The sequence below is a fragment of the Telmatherina bonti genome, assembly GCF_933228915.1.
Source record: "Telmatherina bonti genome assembly, chromosome: 5".
Taxonomy (NCBI): Eukaryota; Metazoa; Chordata; class Actinopteri; order Atheriniformes; family Telmatherinidae; genus Telmatherina; species Telmatherina bonti.
This window is the reverse complement of record NC_136623.1, coordinates 20,138,880-20,162,850: the sequence shown is the minus strand read 5'-3', so window position 1 is coordinate 20,162,850 and position 23,971 is coordinate 20,138,880. Positions and strand designations below refer to the sequence as shown.

The following is a 23,971-nucleotide window of genomic DNA, read 5'->3' as shown; positions in this document are numbered from 1 at the left end:
TCAGGTAACGTTAGCTTAAAGTTACTGCAGTATAACTGGTTGATGCAGACATATATAACCCAGGTCAAATTAAACGGACTCAATAAAAATACCCCAGATGTGTTTTAAATGCAGAGAAGCTCAGGGGACATTTATACATAGTGTGTGGTAGTGCAGCACAATCTTAGATTTCTGGAGGGAAGTGATCAATACTATAAAGATAATTTTACCACTGAATATCCCATTAGATGCAAGAATGATTTTGTTACACCGGAATCCAGCGGACCTTAAACTGAAACACCAGCAGCGAAAATTTATAGATTTTTCAGCATTACAGGCTAAAAGAATGATAACTCTATACTGGAAAAAGCCTGCTTAACCGACTATTGGAGTTTGGATTAAGTCCATGGCACAATGTATGGCCCTGGAAAAAATAACATACTTTATTAAAAGCAAATTAGATGTATATGAAGAAATATGGAAGCCATTTACCAATTACATTAATAAGACAAATATTGGTCATTTTCTACAGGAGGTGTAAAGCTGTTTTGTTACTTTATCAATGTCATAGGATGTACATGGACATAGTATGGACATGTAATTGGCATGTGGAATGAGCGAGAACTTTAATTTGAGTTTAAGGTACCATATGTGTAAAGTGTATTTTCTGTTTGATAATCTTATGTAATTTATGTGTAAACATGAGAGTGATATCGTGTTCTATTGTGTTCCATGTTGGGGTGGGAGATGACAATGTTATTCTACAATACTGTACAATTGTGGATTTTAATATGTAAAATTGAAAATTAATAAACAAACTGTTAAAAAAAATAAATAAAGGGACTAAAGCACAGTAGAAAACCACTGTTTGCTCAGATAAATTGAAATTTGATATTGTTTGGATGTTGCTTCCTGTAGCTTAAAGAGAAGAGGGACCATTTAGGTCCAACAACTGGTCTCTTCACTCACCAGAATCACATAAAAATAGTTAAAAGTCAAGGGGATACAATTCAGTCACAAATCGTTTGTGATGTCACTGTCACCAAATTTGAAATTATCTTATGTTTTGGTTTTTAATGGAACAGTAAAATGTGTCACTTTCCACATAAAATATACCATCTGTGTTCTATTATAAATCTACGGAAGCTGAGAGTGAGTTGGTTATGCCGTGATACTGAGATAATTATCCCATGATCTCGAGAAAATGTTCGTCGTGATCTTGAGATAACGAGAAAATTAAGTCGTTATCTTGAGGTAACCACTGGGAAAGAAAAAAAGGGGGGGAAATGACCACTCTCAAATATTAGTTTAAGACAAGCAAATAATTGTGTTCCATTTTGTTTTTATATCTAACAACTAACAACTATTCTACAGTCATTTAGCAGATGCTTTTATCCAAAGCGACTTACATATGAGTGAGAACAACACAAGCACGAAATCAAACAGTAGAGGACATCGTAGGAAGGTGCTAGTGGACTGTCCAGTTGGACGCAGCTTGTTGTTGTTTACTCCCTTCCTACCCCACAATATCACCTATGTTATAATACAAAGAATTAATACCATAAAGTTTGTTGCAAAGAACTGGGCTAAGTTCTCCAACTTTCCAACAAATACAGCTAAGCTAAGTGTTGAAGTGCTCCTTGAAGATCTGAGTCTTCAGCTTGCTCTTTAAAGTGGACAGGGACTCTGCAGAGCGGACAGAGTTTGGGAGATCATTCCACCATCGTGGCACAACAGAGAAAAAGAGTCTGGCTAGTGATTTAGTCCCAAGTATTGGTGGTAACACAAGTCGTCTTTCACTGGTGGAATGTAGCCGTCGAGAGGGAGTGGATTAGGGAGTGAAGGTAGATGGGAGCCTTTTGAGTTATTGTTTTGTAAGCCAGATGCAAAGCTTTAAATTTGATGCATGCTGCAACCGGAAGCCAGTGAAGTACTATTAGCAGCAGAGTGACATGAGCTCGTTTGGGTTGGTTAAAGACCAGACGCGCTGCGGCATTCTGGATCATCTGCAGAGGTTTAATGGAGCATGTAGGCAGACTTGCCAATAGGGAATTGCAGTAATCGATGCGTGAGATGACTAGAGCCTGAACCAAAAGCTGAGTCGTGTGTTCTGTCAGGTACAGTCTGATTCTCTTGGTGTTGTAGAGAGTATATCGGCAGGTACGGGCAACTGAGGCAACATGGACCTTAAAGGTCAACTAATCATAACTTTGTTGTTACTGGCGTTGTACAATATTTCCTTTGAAAATTTCTAAGTGTAATTGGGATCATCTTAATCTTGGTTTATAATAACACAAAATCTGTTTAAGCGTTGATATACTTGAAGGGATCTATTACTGCACTCCACTTTAAGTGATAAGTCCGTCCTACCTGATTCCTTCTTCCTGCCCTGCAAGTTCTGTAGGTTACCATACCCCTCCCTGTTGTACATTTCTACTGTAGAAGAGGTAGGTCATCATCTAGTCATTTATTTATTCAAATCCATCCCACTGTCTGTTATACTTTTTGTGTGATTTTTTATTTCTATTGTTGAAATAATATGCGTCTCTAACTGATAAGATTATTGTAGCATACTGATGGTTGTGGAGTGATATTCGAGGGTTTGCCATTCCTAGCTTGAAATTTGTTTTGGTTTTGTTTGTATAAGAACTGGATTGGCCAGAGTTTAACTTAGATGTGTAAAGATGAATGCAAATGTGCAATATGTCAAATACAGAGGCTTAAAATGCTTCAGCATAGCGAACGCCACGTCATTTTGTACAATTCTTCTGCAGGAGAGGGATTGGAATTGGCAGATTTATACTGTGGTTTTTCTTTTCCTTTTGTTGTCTTCAGAAACTAAGCTGAGATTGTTTCTCCAAAGATCACGCTGTGTTGCAGCAATTTAATAACTAACACAACACAGAAACTCTCCATTTACTACAATACACTGGAAAAGCAAAATGGAGCATAAGTATGTAAGAGCAAACAAACAACTTTGTGATTTTATATAATAAACTATTTTGTAGACCAGTTTGTGACTGTCTGAGTGTTTTGGTTTGGTCGAATTTAACTAACAACGCAACAACCAATCAAAATTGCCCAGCACTTAAAGGTACGGTATGTAAAAATGACGGACATCTAGTGGTAAAGATGGACATAGAAATTCAAATGCCAAGCACTTTTGTAAACAATGATGGCCGTTTAGTGACTAAGATCATTCCTGACATAAATATGTTTTTTTTTTCATTTTAGCTGGACCCAGTGGCCTCAGGTTCTGTAATGACTGCACCACAGGTAACTACTTCATAATTGTGTACATGTGTAATATCTTTTACATGCCTTTTAAGACACAATTTTTCCAAATGGTGCTCTAACATCCATAAAACAAAGTCTACTGAAGGTTTATAGCTCGGAGGGCTTTCAATTCACACAGTTTGTCCATCCAGAGGCACCATAGCAAAAATAGTTTGACATTCCAGCTGCAATTACATATAAATGTCTTATTCTGACAGTTAGTTTAGTAAAGGTATTAGATACCAAACACAATTGGTATATTGCATTTTTCTGTAACTACCCTTTTAATTTTGTTGCACACTGCACTTTTAAGTCCTATTGTTGACCTTTCTACGGTATGCAGAATTTGTTCTCTAGCACTTCTGGGTTTCTCTCCACAGTGCAGAGATATGAATTTAGTCAGATTTGACAATTTTGGTAGTTTTAAAATGCTAGCATCTCTGATCATTAATACTCTTTTGCATAGGCTTTCCTTTATAAAACAAGAATAACAGAATTTTTTATGTGAAGCCACAACAGGTGATGCATTTCATATGGAGATATGTCAGTGTTTAATTTTTTCTTCATCTTAGTAGGACATAGATTAAAAACAGCCTGCAGCAAAGAGAAAAGAACGTGCACTCAGAAAATAAACCTGTCAGTATTGCTACAAATTGTACAGTGTTATATTTAGAGACAAACCACAAAGAATGTTATGCCAAAAGCTAAATGGCAAGACAGTTTCCAGTTTACTGGCCAAATCTACTGTTTTAGACTAAAGATCAGTAACTAATAGTGACTGACAGGCATACCAGGCCATTTGGATTGCGTATGCAGTGCGCGTCTCTCGTCCCTCCTGTCGGCTGATGTTCTTGGCCGCCTCCACAACCTCCTGTGTGGTCTGGTAGTCTTTCAGAGACCACTCGTGAACTGCTACCTCACCATACTGCAGTATGCCAACCTGGATACACACAAAAAACAAGCATTACAACAATGCCACACGCTCATGCTTACACTTGCAGATAATTATGGGAAGCAGAATCTGAGTTGTGTGTTTCCAGAATGAACTATCTCTTGAAGTATCCTGTTCTTAAAGCAAACAGCACACTTGGGGAATTTTTGAATTCATTCAAAAACCAGAGGTATTTCCTCTTCACCTCACATTGCCTGCTACCCCCCACCCTCCCTTTTCATAACTTAAACCCCTCTCACTCCTCTTGTTGTGTGGCTCAGAATAATGCCCCCACACACTTTCCCTCCAAATTCCATTCCTCCTCAACCTCCAGCACTCATGTCCCTTCACATTATTTCAGTAATTCATTATTTCAGTCATTTCTGGCCATCTTTAACATATTTCGTCTAAAATGTCACTGCTCGTGTTTTCACTCTAGGGACTAGCTTGTTTTCCTGTGCTGGGCAACTGCAAAGGCCTTCCAAAGACTTCAGTGAGAGGCTGACTGACTGAAACTCAAACCCACAAGTTTCCATTACTAATGTAAATAATATTTACAGGCAGAGCTAACACATGTTGACTTGCAGTTGTACCTGCATCTGGTCTGAGCTTATGTGGAATTTGCTGAGGATGTTGCTGAGGAAGTTCTGGACCTCATACCAGGGGTAGATACTATTGGAGCCATCAAGCACGATAACGATGTCCATGTATGTGGAGCACCCTGCCACATGAGAGAGTTTACAATTATTTCAGCCGGTTAAAGCAGGCTTCAGCTGCACGTCTCTTTGCCTAAGTGTATAAAGAGTGCAAATGTGTGGTTACTTTGCACAGTTGGAGCGATGGTCTCTCTTGGTTCTAGATCATCACTGACAGAAGCACAGATGCCAGTGCTGAACATGGATGTACCACACTCCTGTGACCAAAGTGGAGCGCATGCCTGCCATACAGAAGCACACATGAACACATTACAGCAACTGTTTTACATCTGAAGCAAGTTCAGGAGCATCTACAGTTAATTTGAGAAGTTTATAGAATAATAATACATTTTATTTATAACGTACTTTACATTTTAAACAAAATATCACAGTGCTACAAGTTAAAAACAAGAAAACATAAACATAAATTTCCAAACATTTCTGTTCTGCATGAAAGATGTGGCGTTTGGGTTGTTTTTATAGAGTTTAAACACACACTATAGTGGCTGAGAGTCCCATACACTCTCACATACACACACAACAGCAGAAGGGAACAAAAAGAAAACAAGTCATAAGAGGGAATAAGTCATGGAAAAACTACAACAGTGTGGTTTTGAGGACAAAATAAGGGAGACAGAGAGAGGGAGACCATTGTTGACATGCTGGCAGTCACCGTTGTCAAGAGTGGTTTAACAGAGCTGGAACACAAAACCAGCAAAGCAATTTAAATCTGATTGTGCTAAATGTAGGCTGGGTGAGTAGGGGGGTTGAGGGGGCATCCTATAAAAATATTTCTGTCTTCAAAGCGTACTGTATATTTGGTTTTCCTACTTAGAGGAAAGAATGAGAGGAGAATGTGAAGGGAGGAGATAAAAGATAAATTCAGCTATAGAAAGACAAAAGAGGGAGACTGAAAGTGGGGTGAAATGGGGGTAGAATGGTAGAAAGAGAAACATCCTGGTTTTTCTCGCCCTGTCATTATGGATGGGTTTCTCCGCAGGCACACAGACAGGCAGGGAAGACTAGCTGGAGAGAGAGATGAGAAAAAACCACGGAAGGAGAAAATGGAGAAAAGCAAAAGAGGTGCTATGGCTTTTGGTTAGTCTGTCATTAACAAAAGGCTGGAGACGCATTCCAATCCTGTTATAGACCTGACCACTGGGGTTAACATAAACACTCATGGACACACGCACACATTTAGACACACTCACATTAAAGTGGCCTTAGCTGGCAAGCGTTTGTGAACTGTACACGACTCCACACCCAAAGTAGCTCTAAAAACCTTGCAGAAACCAAAACACGCAAGCGCACTTGCTCGACACATACACTGCTGCCTCCTGGCTAATGCAGCAGTGTGTTCGACTGCACACCAGAAGCTTCATCATTAGATAAATTAGAAATTGGAGAGGAAAAAAAAAAAAGATTATCAGAAATATGAACTTGAAACTTAAAACAATGCTTTGTAGACTTAAGTAGTTTGACTTCTAGATACTCAACAATGAACTGTATCAATGTACTTAAAGCTAAATTAGATCACTGAGTGTAGTATTACAGCACAGATATATGGCCTGTAAGATCTGGCCAAACTCTGAGTAAACTTTCAGCCAAAATTTTACATAAATAAAAGCTGTAAGACTTAATTTAAAAAGATTTATCAGCAACAATTTCTGTAAGAATTTCAATTGTTGCAATCAACAAGAAGAATAACAAACATTCTCTGGTTCCAGGTGATAAAAAAAAAAAAGTGAGTATTAGTGAAAAAACAGAAAAAAAGAGTATATCTGTGTTTAAAGACTTTCAAAAGGAAAATTCAAAGACACATTTAGACCCTGGGAAATTATTTTATTTAACTTTAATTTTAAAGTGCAAAATATCAAGAACAAATTCTTATTTATAATTTTTACCTGGCAAACAGAAATAGTCTCTAAGATTTGAAATGATTACCAGTTGTTTTTTTTAAATTAATAAATATTTAAAGTTTATTTTTATTCATTATTCAAGAAATATTAATAAATTTGTCAATAATATGAATTATGTAATGATGTACCGCAAACCAGATAAGTAAAATCGAAACAATTTTAAAAAGTCAAACATACATCCATTTATCCAATTGTGGGTCAAGGGACAAGTCAAGCTAAAGATTATCAAATTTAGGGAAGCAAATCATATGTCACTCAGTTTAGTCTGTGTAGCTGCTTGTGGTAGTCTTTAAGTTACTGTTGGACAGCACTGCAACATTTGCATGACCACTTTTTCTTTTCTTTTCTTTAATTAGAATTTGCAACAGAGAAAAGGTAACTTGAGCCATTTTAATAATTTTGATAAAAGATCTGGTCCATGGGTACATAGAGGAATTTGCTTTTGTAAGATAGTCATTACTTTTTCTATTTAACTTGTAAATTTGTATATGAGTCTCAAAAAGGAGTTGAAAGAGGTGAAAGATATATGAACCGTAAGTGGTTAAATCTTAAACTATACTAGGTTATCTTGCTCAGAGACTTTTTTTTTTTACTCAGGGTGAAGTTGTTCCCCGTCCTGATTGTAGTCTATACATTTTGTAATAATGAACAATAAGAAATATAATTAGACCCCTCAGTTTACTGTAAATCTGTAAAAAGTCTGACTAATCCAAAGGTTTGGACCAAAATAAAGTTGTTCATTTCTTATATTTTGTAAGCTTCTTTTCCCGGCTCTCCTCCTCTCACAGCGCATACCTGATAGCCACAGCCTGCAAATAAATAGTGTGTTAGCATGAAAATACAAGGTAGTGAAGAAGATACTCGGAAGGCAAACGTGGCTGAAAAATGAAGGAAGGATTTCCAGGCTCAGTTTATATGCTATAATACTGTGTGTATTCCCGCTAAATAGCTGAGAAAGAGAAAATTGTTGGTGGAAAAAGCTGCAAATATAAAAGCATCGCGCAAGGAGCAAAACCAGAGGGGGAGGAGCCAAGACAGGCTACCACTTTAAAATCTTGCTAGCTTCCCAACATTACCTACCCCAGCTTTAAGTTAAACAGAAACAACAAGAGAGCTGATTCATCGAGATTCTACCAAACAAACAAACCTGGTCTAACCACTTCCCTTCAGGCTCCCACACACTACCAGTGCTTATGCAGCATACTCAAAATCCTTATTTTGAGTACCTAAAAACAACTTACCAGGAAGCCATCAGGGGAGTTTGGTGTTAGGGTCATTCCCAGATGAGAATTTCGCAGATTTTTAGATATGTTTTGGAGAGCAGTTTCACCTAAGACAGGCAGACAGACAGAAAAACTCAGCACTACATTAGAGAAAATGTAGAGAAGTTAATTTAGTTCAGGATATTTAATCTTGATTACCAAGATTAACTTTGGTGCAGTCTGAGTTCTTCACATCTTCTATAACACATTTGTACACATCTCCTTTCCTGTTGTTGGGTGGTCCATCCCATGGAGCACCAACCAGCATCCTTTAACAGAATGGATTTAAGAATTCATCCTCACATGAGCCAATTTCTTTCATATATATATATATATATATAATTAGTGTCCTACTCCTTTTTGTAAAATACATTTTTTCCCTCAAACACACTTACGATTTCTCTCCTTCTGCATCATGCTGTAAGACAGAGAAGCCAAACAAGGCTTCCTCTGGGCCGGTGAAGATGCGTGGATGCTTTACATCAATATTGAAACACTGACACAACTCTGGAAGATGCAACAAAGAAAGTTGAAGTATTACACAGGTTACACATAAACACATGTTCAAGTTGAAGTCAAGCATTGATGTGTTTCACAGAGTGCCTGGACATTGAGCAAAGATACCAAATATGTTAAATCTTTTTCAAGACACCCAGAGTTGAGTGATTTAGGTTGAAATATGTAAAAGCTCTGCAATGACCAGGTCAAGGTTGAGAGGTCAATTCAATTGATCAAGTGTGGCTTGACTTAAAGATTTCTACACATCAGCAGAACCAAACAATTTGAAGGACCTGGAGCAATTTTACTTTGAAGAACAGATAAAACTCCCATTACTTAGACAGCCTGGTTTATAAAGAAAAACACTCAAAGATTTGCAGCTATAATTGTTTCAAAAGGTAGGACAAATACATATCATTCTTTTTTTTTTTTTTTACATTATTTAAAAACTTTTTTCATTTCACTAGTTGAAACTGTTTTGACCGATTTTGACTAAGTTAATTACAAAAAATCCCAACAAAAACTTTTTAACAGGCTGACAGGTTGTGATGCAAAGATAGGAAAAATGCCAGTGTTTTTGCAAGCCCATTTAAGATTCGTTCAAAGCTTTTTAAGAATAGATATGCACTTAGTTTTTTCTTCAGGGTGAATAAAGAAAAAGGGATACCTTTTTTATTCTAATATATGAAATTTTAGACTGCAGCCAGCAATTTTCTACTTATTTTAACATGCTGACCAGAAACAAGGGAAACATTTGACTCACCAAAAAGTAAAATCACAACCTCTCAATGAATGCAGATTAACACGCTTTGTGACACTATTTTTGTGGAAAAAAAAAAAACAAATACGCAAAAAATCTTAGATCAAAAATTACTTGTGTAATTTGGGGTCTCTTGATAAATTCCTATTTATAATATAGACGGAAAGCAAATTTTTATTTCTCTAAAGCAGAGTTAAACAAACAAAACACAAAAACATTTTTCATCAGCCATTAAAATGAGTAAAAAACTAGTCACAATATCAAGTTGGAACATACAAAACTGTGGTTCCTTCTAGTGCTGAGTCAGATTATTATTTTATGAGAGGGGAGTTAGGGGGGTCAAAAAGATGGATAAACAAAATGACTAAAGGCAACCTCTAAAGAAAAAAGGAGTTCAGTCTGTGGGGGAAGACGGAGAGGGCAGAAAAGAGAAAAAGCAAAGCAAGGAAGGGTGTGGGCTAGAAAAACTGAAGAGTATAGTAAGCCCCCTGTTATGACACACAAGCCTACCCTTCATATGCACTGGGAGACTGAAAGCAAGAGGGTGGAAGGCACGTTACTGAGCAGTCAGCATTAAGCTGAACCAAAATGTTGCCATACATTTATTTACAGTTTGTTCTGACCAGAGCAAAGATATTCGAGGCTAATTAGTTTGACACTAAATACTGGACCAAAAATGAGACATGTTTTGGGAAATTAAACCATTCTTCATTCATATGTCAAGTTTTTGCCTCATTGATTCATCGCTGCTTTTCCATAACTCATCAACCCTATGATGGACAGTTTAAAATTTGATACACAGTTAAAATAAGTATTATCCTCCTAATTTGTTTGTAGTAAGTAATCCTCTTGAGTACATAAAGCATGAATTACCCACAATGCAACTGAGCCACAGGCCGTTTTGGACTGGCCTGTTCTAGCTGTGATTGATTGTTGTGGTGAGGATAGGTAGGGTCTGTCGCCAGAGCTGATAAAATCCAGCACCAACCCTCCAGATATGAATGTGTTGTTTTGTTTTGGATTTTTTTTTTAGTAACAGCTAATGTGGCTTTGAGCCGCCAGCCACAAGCCGAGACAAGCTGTAGGCAGAAGAGGTCCAGTAAGCCCACTTTTAACTAAACACTTTCAGATTTGTTTTTGATTTCAGTATTTTAATCTTCAGTCCGAACTGAATTCCATCTGATGCCACTTATGACCATAAAATAAACATAAATGTGAAAAATTTGTTTCCTTTAAAAGCAGTCTGGCCTGCGTTGGATTTCCCAGCTTGACTGCAGTTTTTGACCCTCTTCTCTGAAATAACCCGTATTTTACAAAAACAAAGCATTAAATGGTCATCTGAAAGTGATGATTCCCAAATGACGACATATGTTGCAGCTTAGATTCCTGAAGAGCTCCCTGCTTTTTCCATTTAATGGTAACTTCATTCTGGAAAGTGCTCGTGAACCCTTTAAGCTGTGTGAAGAGTGTAATGATGGGCAACTCATTCTAAATCTCGCTGTGGTATATACATCACTGGGACTTCTCAACATGAGGAAATATTGCAAGTAATAACAATTAGAGCCCTAAAGATCCCAAATTTGGAGCCTTTTCTTCACTAGTATTATTTTACACTTTATTTTACACATGTAGTCATTTCTCATTAGTGTTTCCTTTAATACAGTGGTTCCCAAACTTTTTCTACAAGGCCCCCTTTTCATCGATGACAATCATCTCAAGCTCCCTTCTCGTCACATGAACCAAAGAAACATACTAAGAAATACGTTGTTAGTTTGGTGGCTGTATTGTAGTTAACTATAGTTACAACCGTGTCAATAATGTCAGTGTTGTTATACGTTATACGTTTCTCCTGCTTTACTGAGAAACGTTTTAAACCGGGAATCTCTGCAAACTTCTTCAGGTGAGCAAAGTTTTCAGTGAGATGGAAGCTGCTTTAGTAAAACAGCTCTGCTCTATATAATAGTTGGGTCGTTTATATCTAAAGTTACCAAGATGCTTTTCTTTGTTGGAACTTGTTTGGTTCCAGACTTCATAGTATCAGATGATAATATTTTGATACAAAAGACTGTGGTCTCTTTATTACCCACCACTGATTATTGCTATTACTAGACCGTTACCTGGTCAAGCAGAGACAGATTTGCTCTTATATTCTCCTCTTTTTTTTTATTACTTGAAATCTCTCTTGTTGATTCATCATCATTTCCCAATAGTACTTTTTAACAAATTTGTCCAGTGTCCAGTTTGAGAATGACTGCTTTAATATAACATTGAAAGTATTCAAATGCATTTTGTGGTTGCTGAGATATATCATAATTTTCCTAAAATAATGCAATTTTGAGTTAAATATGCTTATGGTTCAAAGGGTTAATGTGCTTATGTTTTGGTAATGAATATCAGACGCCATTTAAGAGACTTTTTGGTTCCTGTTTGTGTTGTGGAAATTTTATGTTCTAACTTAGATTTTCATATATTTCATAGTCCTTAGCATATATTTATTTCTGATTATGGCTTTGTGGGCTTTCTGAAAAGGTCATGATGAACTTAAGACTTAAGGTTAGTTACACGGTGTCTGCTTATTCCCCCTACAGTCATAGCAAATATGTAGAGGCCCTGAGATGTCTACATTCAGACATCTGAGATCTGATTAATTAGAACACTGTCTTTCTTTGAAGAGTTTTACCTTTGTGCCATTAGGGAGATTTTAACGTAGAGGTCAGTCTGACCTAACTTTTTAGGCAACAACAGACATTTTCTTGTTTAGAATAACATAGATTTATGACATGCAATTGACGTACTGTAGGCGAGGGCTTAAAAAGTAGTTTTGTGTTGAACTCTTTCGAGCATTTTTAGACTTTCCGCCCCATTGGACCTTTGAACTGTCTGTACAAATTGCAATTTGTATTATTCTGTTCTGTTCTTATTTTCTGTTCCATAAACTTTGTAATCTTTTTTACTTCAGAACCAGACTCCTCGTCATTGACAGACTTTTTTCCACAACAATTTGGTGTCAGAAGTAGCTCCTGCGACCGTCAGTCTGGAAGTCTGCAACAGGGTGTCTGATCAACCTGAGAGAATCTCAGTCTCCGTTTTCAAGGAGGACCTCCTGGCTGGGTTCCTTGGCTGTTGGCGTGTGTTTTTCTGTCAGGGCAGCTGCTGGGCTTGGAGGCTCTGCTCACGGGTTCGCTTTGCAGAAGCGGATAGGGGGAGCATAAACAGGTTCGTTTGAGGGAAGCGAACCGGTAAGCCAGAGGAACTTTAGGATATCCTTCACGTTGCGCGTGGGAGGGTCTCTCGTTAGGGGGAATGGGCCGGTCGAGGTGGGTCAGAACACCCGAATTCTGTGGAGATGTTTTACAGTCTAAATTTTAGGAACTCCTAACCATGGTAGCTACATGGTACAAAGCGAACCAGCAGCTCTTCCTCGGGGTGAAGTGTTTTCCTTTATAGTTCGTGCACATGGGAGCGGGTGTGTGGAGATGTGTGTTGAGTGAATGGAATCTGATCATTTTTCCTGCTGGGGTCACTCTGAACGATGGTTTTAGGAATCGTGAAGTGTAACAATAGAGAAAGGAGCTAAATGATAAGTAAGGGGTCTGACTGGGGCAACTCAGAAATGCATGGGGGAAAAAAACTTAGTTTACTACTAAGTCACTACTTACTGTATGTGACTACAGGCAGAGTGAGAGCAAGCGGCTTTACAGAACAGACTATGACTGATAAGACCGCCGCTGTAACTAACTTCTCTGTCTCTCAACATACATGCTGTCAAGAACTGCTGCTTCAGCTAGGTTAGAATCATAATTTACGCTCCTGGGGGGCCTCCACTGACCCGGACACTCGACTGCTTTCCACCTTGGCCCTCTGATTCAACAAGACTCCCACTGGCAGGAGAATGGTGCCGCCTGGGGAGAGGCCGAGATGTCTCAGCAGGAAAAAACTTAGACCACTGGTTCAGAGACTGTCAGCTCCTGCAGCCTAACTCTATTTTATCTGGGTCAGAAGTCGAGCCGAGCCAGGGCACAAAATCCCACTCCAGAAATGTTGCTTACAAAGCTGCCATCAAGGATTTGGTCCGCCGTGCTTTCCTGTCAATGTTAACATCATTCATATTTCACCTGCAAACAGCGACCAGGTGAGACCTCAGGTGATTATGTCCACCAGGTGTGTGAGACTGTCACTAAGTTTGGCAGACTGGCTGAATCTGGACCGGTTGGGGAAACAAACCTTCTGCCCCCTGGGAGAACCTGTGCACTGACACTGTGCTCAAAGGTCTCAAACCGGAGATTGCTGAAAAACTGAGAAAAAAATTTAGTCGATTAAATCAAAGATTTAATGAAAAATGATAAAAATGAAAGTAAGCATACAAGTCAGGGGTTGCCAATGCTTTCATCACAATCAATTTGTCAAATTTTCCTCATCCAGTTTGAAAATGATTCTTTCTCTCTCAGCCCAGCTGTTGGATAATGACACAAGAAAAATATCAGTTTTAACTCGCAGTTATTAAAATAGTTAGTCTGCCCTGTGTGGCTTGTTTCTGTGATAGCTGTGGATCAGTTGTTGAATGTTCTTGGGGTCACAGAGCTTCTTCCCAGTAATCCATTGACAGTGATGCACAGAAGAGTTAGATGTCATGGCCGTGGCCACTGTTTCTATGTCAGTGTTTCTCAATTCCGGTCTACAGGCCCCCCTGCCCTGCATGTTTCATAGGCAACCTTTAACATTGTTAACAGGCTGATAAGCACTTGATGAGGAAGTTCAATAATCTGACTCAAGTGCTTTGGAGGAGGACCATGTCTAAAACAGGCAGGGTGGGGGGCCTGAGGACCAGAACTGAGAAACACTGCTATATGTAAATTCTCTCAGAGATTTTGAGTGAGTCTCCAGAGGCATATGGATGGCTGCCACTGGATTGCCTTTGTCCAAATTTCCCTCTTAACTACCATAAACCAAGGCCTGAGGCCAGTAAGGTGATTATAGTTCCTCTTACAACACACACTGAGGTCTCGACCACCCTATTTACCAGATGACTCCGCCTCTCAACACTGTTTCCAACCAAAAACATTAATTCCTGCCTGTTGTGAGGACTTGGGCTTAGCGTGCGCATATATGGCAGAAGAGAGGTCTCCATTCCATTCTGAGTTCTCGACTTGGACAGCTGATTGGTACCCAAAGACCTTCTCATGGTTTTTGCATCCACTTGTGCACAAGGTCTGTGTGACCTATATTTCGTCATGCACACCAATCCACAAGGGTCCACTTGGTCCCTTTGTGGCTGACCTTGTGCCGCAAGTAATAAACCAGGCATAATATGTGCATTTTCCTTTTAAAACACACACACATACACATTCGTGTGCAGCAGACAAGAGACTGGGGAGAAGAATATCATTATACAAGCCTCTTTTGAAGATAATTGCTGTTATTCACACTTCTAAAATGCTTTAGTGAAAGAGTAAATGATTAAAAGCACATCCGTGGAGAGCTGCGGACCCAAATCATAATATTAAAACCATGTGCAAGTCCATAGAGTCCCAACTGGTTTGTGTGCATGGATGGGACTACCATGAATTTGGCATTAACCTCAACCTGGTATGATGATCTCATTGGAGCTGTATGTCTCTAAGCTTGTTTCTCACAGATTAGGTACAAATGCTTGTGTTACACTTTTTCGCACAATGCCTTATCACTTTAAGCAGCAGCCAAAAAATGTTTTAGTGTTTTTATACAGAGAGAGCTCAATTTATTTAGTATTCTCAACTCTTGTTTGATGCACTTTTTTTCTTTAGTAACTTGGTTAGCATTACATCAACATCACCGGATTCTGAAGGCAGTGTGTACCAGCTGCACTACAATTCTGGGTTGAATGTGTATGGCTGGATTTGAGATGTTACCTTGCTCAAAAATGTAGCTTGTTTGTCAAAATATTAATTTTTTGAGTTGCTGTGTCTTGCTGACTGGTGAAATGGAGTAGTGTGTGGTCACAACCCACCCTCCCAATATATTTGGAGTTAAGCTGGGTGCAAAGCTGATCTAGTACAAGGTTTACAAATTAAGTGAATGGAAAGGATCATGTCATGCCCACTTTCGCGATTTCCACTTGTGTGTTCACTGTTGTCCTGTAGGACAGGGTGTGTGTAATGTTGCATTTTAAACTGGGTTTATAAATAAATTCAACTTGACCTAAAATGTATATATATATATATATATATTGCATATTCTGTCTTGTAACTCTGTGATTTAACTGAAGAAAAGAATTCTAGGGCAGGGAACACAACCGCTGTGATTATGCACCAGCCACTCGCACACTTTCCCACAAATACACATCGAACATACGCACACAAACACAGTTACTTCGTCCAGGACAATCAGAGGGGGATTCCACTCGGTTTAGAGGGAAATTGGATATGTTTGCTGTTTCTTTTCCATATTTGCTCCTGCTTTTCTCACAGTCTGTAGTTTCTTTTACCTGTTCTTTCACTTTTCCACACACATGTATTTTTTTCTGGTAGTCTCATCAAACATCATCAAATTTCTCTTTTGTCTCATGTCCAGATTTATTCATCTGATGATTCACAGTTCTAGAGATGCTATGGAGGCCTGTTTTTTAGTTTACCTTGATACAGAGATTTTTCAGTAACTGGATTTCACTGGGACTTTGAGAAAAACATTCGTGATTTATAGTTTACTTGATTGCTCTGGTGGGTGACTGTGAAATTTCATATGCTCATTCATGTTTTCCCTCAAGACAAGTTACTTTGATGAGCCTCTAATTTTCAATCTTGTGCTATTATTCATTCAGAATTTCAATCTGTGTTATGTGCAACACAAGGACTTGTTCAATTCTAACAAACCATCTATCAAAATTCATGCACGACACAGTAACTGCATACAGTGCACTAAAGGAGTATTGGGATGAAACGTAGAAAGTCTCACAATGCTAGCTTGGCAATATTAGCAATTTGCTCAAGTAGAGCCTCACATAGGAGCTTGTACAGCTGTTAGTCTATTTAGTGCAGTACAATGCAGATCCATGTTAGCTTCTAGTTCTCCTTTATTCTACATCTAAACCCCATATGATGAGGATTAGTTGTGTATCTAGATGATTCTAATCAGAAAGTTAATGCTCTTCATCATGCATGAGCAAGTGCTGAATAATTCTTGAATAGTAAATCTTTTGTTTCATTGTCAGACTGAATACAAATCTATCTTTCCAGCCTTTCTGCAATTAGATATTCTCCACTTTATTACACCCACCGCCCATATTATAAACACTGTAGTAAAAAGTTTCTGTTTTCTCTTGTGGTAATATCACCCACACTCCAAATCCTAAATTCTTACCACAACAAGCCAAGCCTCTGATAACAACCCCTCCCACTGATTTACTCTTTCATCTTTCTATTCGCTCATTCTGCCATAAACCATAAATTGCTCCTTTTATTTTTCCCCCCACTTTTATAACACACATGCAGATACCCTAACTTTACCACAAGGCTGTTTCCTTCTTCTTCTCTAGTTTCTACCAAACAAAAGCACTGTTCTGTGTTTTCCTTATCCTGTCCTTCTTTGCCTGGTTCTAGTTAGACACTGTGTGAGTCTGTGTGACCACTCACTGCAATGACAGCTGGTGGCACAAATTCATCATGCCAAACTAAGCCCAGATTCTGTCAACCACATGTTTGTTTCTGGGCGCTACTGATGCTGGATGAGAATAGTTGTGATTAGACCTGTTGCAATAACCAATAAGTCAATTAATTGCACGATAAGAAAAAAAAAATGCACGCAATAAGTTTGCCGGATGCAATCATTTTCATTTGTCTTTCTTTTCTCTCTCACACTTGCTCACTCTCTCACTTTGGGTGAAAGAGTGAGTGAGTGCTGCATTTGTTTTATGACAACATTAACTAAACATTGCAATACAACAAGTTTCTATCTGCACTTAAAACACAATCATCAACTGCAGTTTTCCCAGCTGGGAAAAAAAGACCTTAACAAACAGGCTAGCTCCATATTCCCGACAGTCCACGATCACTGGGGTGTTAAACCGACAGATAAATACACACAGGACAGTGCAACATGGTGTGCACTCAGACAGCGTGGTCGGTAAAGCAACGCTGCTCTTTAATTTTGTTGAAAAGGTGACATTTTGAAAAATGTTGCAAACATTTCACAGCCAGTGTGAATTGCCTGGATGAACATACATGTTATAAATGGCAACTTCACAACTCTAAAAATGACATGAAAAATTACATACTGACGGCCATCAAAGACATTAAATTTGACCTTTCTACACTGGTCAAGTCCAAACATGTCCCCTTATATGAGCTTGACCATAGACTATGTAACTGTGTTACATCAGTTTTTGCAGGCTGGGGAGTGGATGAGCATTAACTAGTCTGCACATCGAGCTAAATGTTCTTTAGAAATTTAAGTTTGTTGATCCTTGAAACAATGTACTTGCATTATTATAGCATTAACAACAATAATCGCTTTGCGCAATATTATCGTCTATTGCAATGATTTCTTCGACAAATAATCGCATGGCAAAATTTGTTACTGTGACAGGCCTAGTTGTGATTGTGTGTCATGTTTGTGTAAATATTAAGGGAAAAAAAACTGTCCTTGCCATTTCGTCCAATACAAAGAGAAAATGGAGTTTATTACTGTGTGCACAGTGGAGTGCATAAATATTACTTTAATTTGACATTTTTTATGTAAAATAAGCTTTTGTATATTTCTTAGTCTTAAACTATACTCCTGACTAAGCAATGTCCTGCACTGAGATGTCTCTACTGTCTGTTTTTATCATTGATAAATGACTCATAATGTTTCCCACTCACACCGCTACACTTTCACCTCCTTCACAGGCTTTCTCTCCATTAGCTTAGTCATGTTCTGTTCTCATCTTTGTCACCCTCTCGTGGGGAATGGGGTTGGACAATGAAGGGGGAGCAACACTGAGAGCCATCCAAGACGGTAGAAAGAAGAACAAAAGCATAGATTTATGAATGACTGCTAAAACAAAGTTAAACACAAACACACGCGCACACACCTGTGTTTGACATCTCAGTAAAGCATAACAGACATGGGAGGCCTGCTGGCTGCATCAGGGGAGCTCTGGTGAAACCATTAACATTACACGCATACTCACTCACCTATATGCTCACGTCGGATACAAACCACTGAAATCATATAGGCTACTGTACAGTTTAAAGCTAAATGCGGCAGCATGTTCACGTTTGTTTTTAACAGATAATGCATAGTAATATGTAAAATCTAACCAGATGCTTCATAAGGCAATGTATGTACCTCAGTGTTCCTTAGGTATATACATTGGCATTCCTTAGTTTTTATATCGGCATTAAAAGGAGTAGCATGGATAATTACTTGACAATTTGCCTCAAATACCAACAGTTCAATCTACAGATTAACTTCAGAGACCATTTGTCATCCGGTGCATGAAGAAAACGAACACCCTTAACATACAGCTCAATCTGTCAGGCTGTTGATTTTATTCTACTTCATGCCTGCACGCCGCAGGTCGCCCACTGCTTATCAGTTTCACTATCAAACAGTGGTAGACAACAATAGCCTTTTTGTTCACTTTCTTTCTGGCTTGGGAGACTCAATGAGGTGTTTGAGGCTGGTCTGCCGCAGTGAACATGAGCGCTGGAGGGCAGCTGATCTTTATGCTCCATAGCAAGAACACACACGGCACAAGACCCTTATTACAGGAACTTTAGACCTAACCAGTGGAAAGAGCTGATATGATCGACATGGTCCTGTTTCACAGCTGCCAAGGTCAGTCAGCTGTAACAAGAGATGAACTACTAACCTTTTGGAAGTGGATACATTTAACCCTCTATCCAAAAATATTGGGGTTGTATATAAAATGTAAATACAAACACAATCCTTATATCCTTACATATATATATATATATATATATATATATATATATATATATATATATATATATATATATATATATATATATATATATATACATATATATATATATATATATATATATATATATATATATATATATATATATATATATATATATATATATATATATACATATATATATATATATATACATATATACATATATAAGGCATCTGTGGTTTCACGATGCCTTTGTTAACTTTTGACCTGTAGCTAATGTTGCGGTGGTCTGCTTTGCTTTTTTGTTGATGTTTTTGTTCGTCTTTGACTTTAAGAATGTTGTGTTCTATATCTCTTCACTTGACCTCCAGTTTGTAATTGTACTTGCCTGTTGTTTTTTTTTTTTTACATTATTTCATGAAAATTTCCTTTGTTCATTGCCAGATCCTTGTTTTCTCTCCCTGTTCATTTTCTGCCCATTTATGTCAGATTGGTTTCCATTATACTGTTCTTTAGACTCATCATCAGGATTTATGTTGGATTTCTATTTTGACTTGCTAGACACATACCTGAGCCTGCAACACCTGAGCTTCACCTGCTTAAGTCACGCGACACCACATGTGGAGTTCGTGTTTTCATTCTGTACTGTTTAAAGATAATAACGATTCAATATTTAGTTGTTTAGTCTCTTGAGTGAATATATAAGTAATTTGAAATAGTTTTATCCTTTATAAATACAAATTTCTCTAGATGTGATTACATAGCCTACGACCACAATACCTGTATTTGGCACTTTTACCTTCAGGAAGGTTATCATTAACTTGCTTAAATAATTGCTCAGTCTATTACAGTGTTGAACAACTAAATCTTGGTCTTTAAGGATTACACAACTTTGTTAACCCTTTGTTACTGATAATGCTTCACATAGCATGCAAACCTTTTGGAAATGGTGATCTTTCTCTTCCAAAAACCAACTGATAGCAGCAAGTTTCCAATGAAGTGAAATATGTTCTTGGCGCTTACTTTACTGACAGATTTACAGAAGGATCAGACATCGACCCAGAAACCATTAGTTTGCTAGACTCCATTTTCTATATGTTTGATCTATCTGACAAGTGGAGTGTGGCCAGATGTTTTAGGCCAACTTCTCTGCACAGATTTCTCGGGAATGTCTGGTCAGTGGTTTACTATCACAAAATAAAATTGTGATGCTCAGGAAGGCTCATGACACAATTGTTGTCTGCTAAAGTTGTGCAGGTTATTGATTTCACTGAAGGACATGAGAGGATATGGACACTGGGGAGACATTATTTAGCTTAAACAAGAAGGTGATTTAACTTCGGAGTCCATTATTTATACTGCTATAAAAAAAAAAATTTTTAAAAACAAATTCAGTGGTTTTATTTGTTAGATACAAATCATATTAAGTTTTGAAAAAGGAAAAAGAAAAAAGTACAAACTCATATCACTGAAAGATGGACTCAAAAACCTACCTTTAAGAAGGAGAATAAACTCCAGGCACAGGAGGTATCTGTGCAGCTCCATTTATAAAGCTCGAATGAAAGCAGTCCGTCTTTACTTTTCCTGGTTTTTCTTTCCTCTGCTTCTCTGTTTACAAAGTGAGCTCCCTCCAGTTGATAGAAATGCAGTGCTTCTGTATCCACAACTTTTTCAACTCTGGCTTTCCTCCACAGATGAGCAAAATCCTGTTAAAAGGTGCTTCAGTTGCCTTGTTGTCTGCACGTGTTCGGCTCACTTCACAACTGCTTCTTTACAGAAAAGGTGAAGAGTTTTTCTAACTTATATAGATGGAAAGAATATATATGTATATATATATTTATATGTATATATATAAATTTTGGATTATCACTTAGGGTGTTTGTGCCGACTATTTCCTGCACCTGTCCCATTCAACAAGTCCAGGCAATCAGCTATTCCAAGGGCCCACCAAAAAACAAACAAAAAAAAAAAACAAAAAAAAAAAAGGAAAAAAAAAAAAAACGATGAGCAGCAGATTTGATCCCTCAGGAGTATCTACCGGAGCGATCTGCTCTATGACAGAAACTCCAGAAACTCTTCTCAAAGTTTGAGCTGAACTGCTGTGCGCAGTTTCGCTGACAACTTGATATCCATGATCCGGTTCGCCAGTTTCTTCTTCTTGTTCAGTAAAACGCTTTATCCCCATGCATCTCTGTCGGTGTAAATATATGTCCCTTGTAACGGACTTACATGCAATGAAAGAGCACATTTATCTTCTCAACTTCCCTCCCTCTGCCTCCACCCGTCCACCTCCATCCACCAGACTCTGCTCAGAGGAGCTGCTTCTTACTGACAAACCTCAACCCACATCTCCCTCTCCCCCTTCTGACAGCATGCTTCTCCCAAAACCTGTAAGTCTACATTACTTTAGTGAAGACACAATCTTAACTAAATCTTAAATCCATTTCAGTCTATAAATGCTTATTTGAACTTGACATTGGAGGCTATAGTTTCTCAGCCTTTGGTTTATACTCTTCCAGTCGAAAGTTTGGACACACTTTGGATTTATTGAAAAAAGTGTGTCCAAACTTTTGACTGGTAGTGTATATTTAAATATATTTAGATGGAAAGTAACTGGAATTGTGCAGATATTAATGCTAAACCACCACTGCTTTCACGACACAGTTGCATCTATATTTTGTTTTTCTTTCATACTTGAACGATGACATGACTCCATAATCAAGTACGGCATTTTTTTCTGATGGATGTCTGTTTTCTGTAATATAATGGCTCCACCTACTGGTTACCAGCAGTCGCTGTCAGGTTTAGTGAAGGGGGAACATTTAGGGAAACATGTGCCGACATCACTCACACACTAAACACCAAATTGAAAGATAGATAAATGGAAGTGTAGAGCTGCCACCCAAGGAAAAAAAACGGACCTTTGAATTAATTAATAGGTTATTAACACCCATGTGTAACCAGCAGTTGTCTACCTGGTCTAGGGCCATAGCAATGGTAAAACTAACAAAGTCTTAAGACAAGCTCATGGAAAGACCATTACCCTAAACCAATTACTGCCAAATTCAAGACTAGAGCCTTTTTGACACATGTGAGTGGTTGAGACAAAAACCAAGTAAGACAAGGGGAATTTAAAAAAAACCTTTTACATCTTTTTTTTTTTTTTTTTTTTTAAATCAACAAATAGTCTCTCAAACAACAACAAAAACCCTTTCTCCTGGGGTAAGAAAGCAAATAAAACATTTATCTATCTATCTATCTATCTATCTATCTATCTATCTATCTATCTATCTATCTATCTATCTATCTATCTATCTATCTATATGTGTGTGTGTGTGTATGTATACTATCTATCTGATAGATAGATCAAAATGTAGGAAAATGTGTAATCTTTCTCACAATGTGTAACTATACGCTGACCAGACCTAAACTTCTTGTGCTGTAAGCTTCTTAGACGTTGCATGAAAGAGGTCCTGAAAGAATAAAGGCTGGGAGCTACTGGGCTACTTGTCAGCTACTTTAGTTGACTCTTTAATCAGCAGTGTTGATATAAAAATAGCAATAATTTAAATAAACTAAGACTGTAGTACACTGTAGTAACGTAAATTTTTAAATTAAAGTTGTCTGATGTCAAGATTTGGTGGAGGTGTAGATCCAATCGCAGAGATGAGCAAACACTGAGTAGGTTCAAGAATATAAGCTTTTACTTACCTAATTGCCAGGGACTAAACTCGGCTTGAAGGCTTGAATACAGTTTAGTGGACCAGCAAACCAAAACCAAACGTAAGGAGTATAAATACACACAAGAACACAACAAGATGCAGGTGAAATGGAAGAAACTAAAGAGACCAGGTGACAACAATGAACAGGAACAAAGGCTACACAGGAAACAAAACAAGGGACCTAAACACAGAAAAACTACAAAATAAAACAGGAAACTAGAACTAAAGACACAACATGAAACACATCATGACATCTGAAACAAATATCTGCCATTGCATTCCCCTGCAAGATATATCACATCAGAGAGTACGCATAGGTCGTCAGATCAAACATGTTATTTCTACCTTACTAATCTCAACTGTTATGACCTGATCTATTTATCTTATTTTATTCATTCATTGTTACTGGATTGTGCTAATCTCTCTTTTGTCATGCGCCACTGATTCTGATTTTGTTTTTTAATATTGTGTTGTATGCCATTCCCCTTATTTCTACTGGGCTGGAAAACCATTCACCCCCCCCGGGACAATAAAGGCAGTGATTAATGGATTGATGACAAGGATTTCCATGTTGAGTTGTGTTGTTTTGCTAAACATGAAATCATTTCCCTGAAGTTGAATGATTCTAAAGTCTCAATCCAGGAAAGTAAACAATTTAGTGAATTGTGTTTAGCTTTGGGGAAAATGTCCAAATATTTAAAACAGTTTGTTCTGATATGCTTTTTTTGTATGTAAGGTTTGGTAAATTTACATTTAAATACTGGTACAACAAATTTTCTGATGCATATCATCATAATCAAGTTATAATAGTTAAAATGCTCTAAAGGTGCAGATCTCCAACAGATCAGAAATAACTTTTAATAAAGGTAAATGACCAATCTTATGGTGCAAAAACAACACCAATCTTTTATGCAGACATTAGAAGCGATTAAATCGATATTTACACCCAGAGGGAAACAAATTATGATAAAAATGCCAAACTCGACCACATTCATGCAGCACTTGCAATAACAGGTTGACACTTTTGTTGATGATGGTGTAGTCAA

General features: G+C 37.8%; 1 protein-coding gene across 1 annotated transcript in view; it reads right to left on the bottom strand.

The window, feature by feature from the left end:
* itga10 (integrin, alpha 10) overlaps window positions 1-20,799 on the bottom strand; it is a 39,711-nt gene extending 18,912 nt beyond the window's left edge. The window contains exons 1-7 of the mRNA XM_079240847.1: window positions 20,697-20,799; window positions 8,458-8,569; window positions 8,222-8,331; window positions 8,042-8,130; window positions 5,009-5,123; window positions 4,780-4,907; window positions 4,047-4,195 (exon numbers count right to left, since the gene is read on the bottom strand). Coding sequence (XP_079096973.1) covers window positions 4,047-4,195; window positions 4,780-4,907; window positions 5,009-5,123; window positions 8,042-8,130; window positions 8,222-8,331; window positions 8,458-8,569; window positions 20,697-20,748 — 755 coding nt within the window. The 5' untranslated portion in view covers window positions 20,749-20,799. The remainder of the gene's footprint in view (window positions 1-4,046; window positions 4,196-4,779; window positions 4,908-5,008; window positions 5,124-8,041; window positions 8,131-8,221; window positions 8,332-8,457; window positions 8,570-20,696) is intronic.
* Between the last annotated feature and the right edge of the window lie 3,172 nt (window positions 20,800-23,971).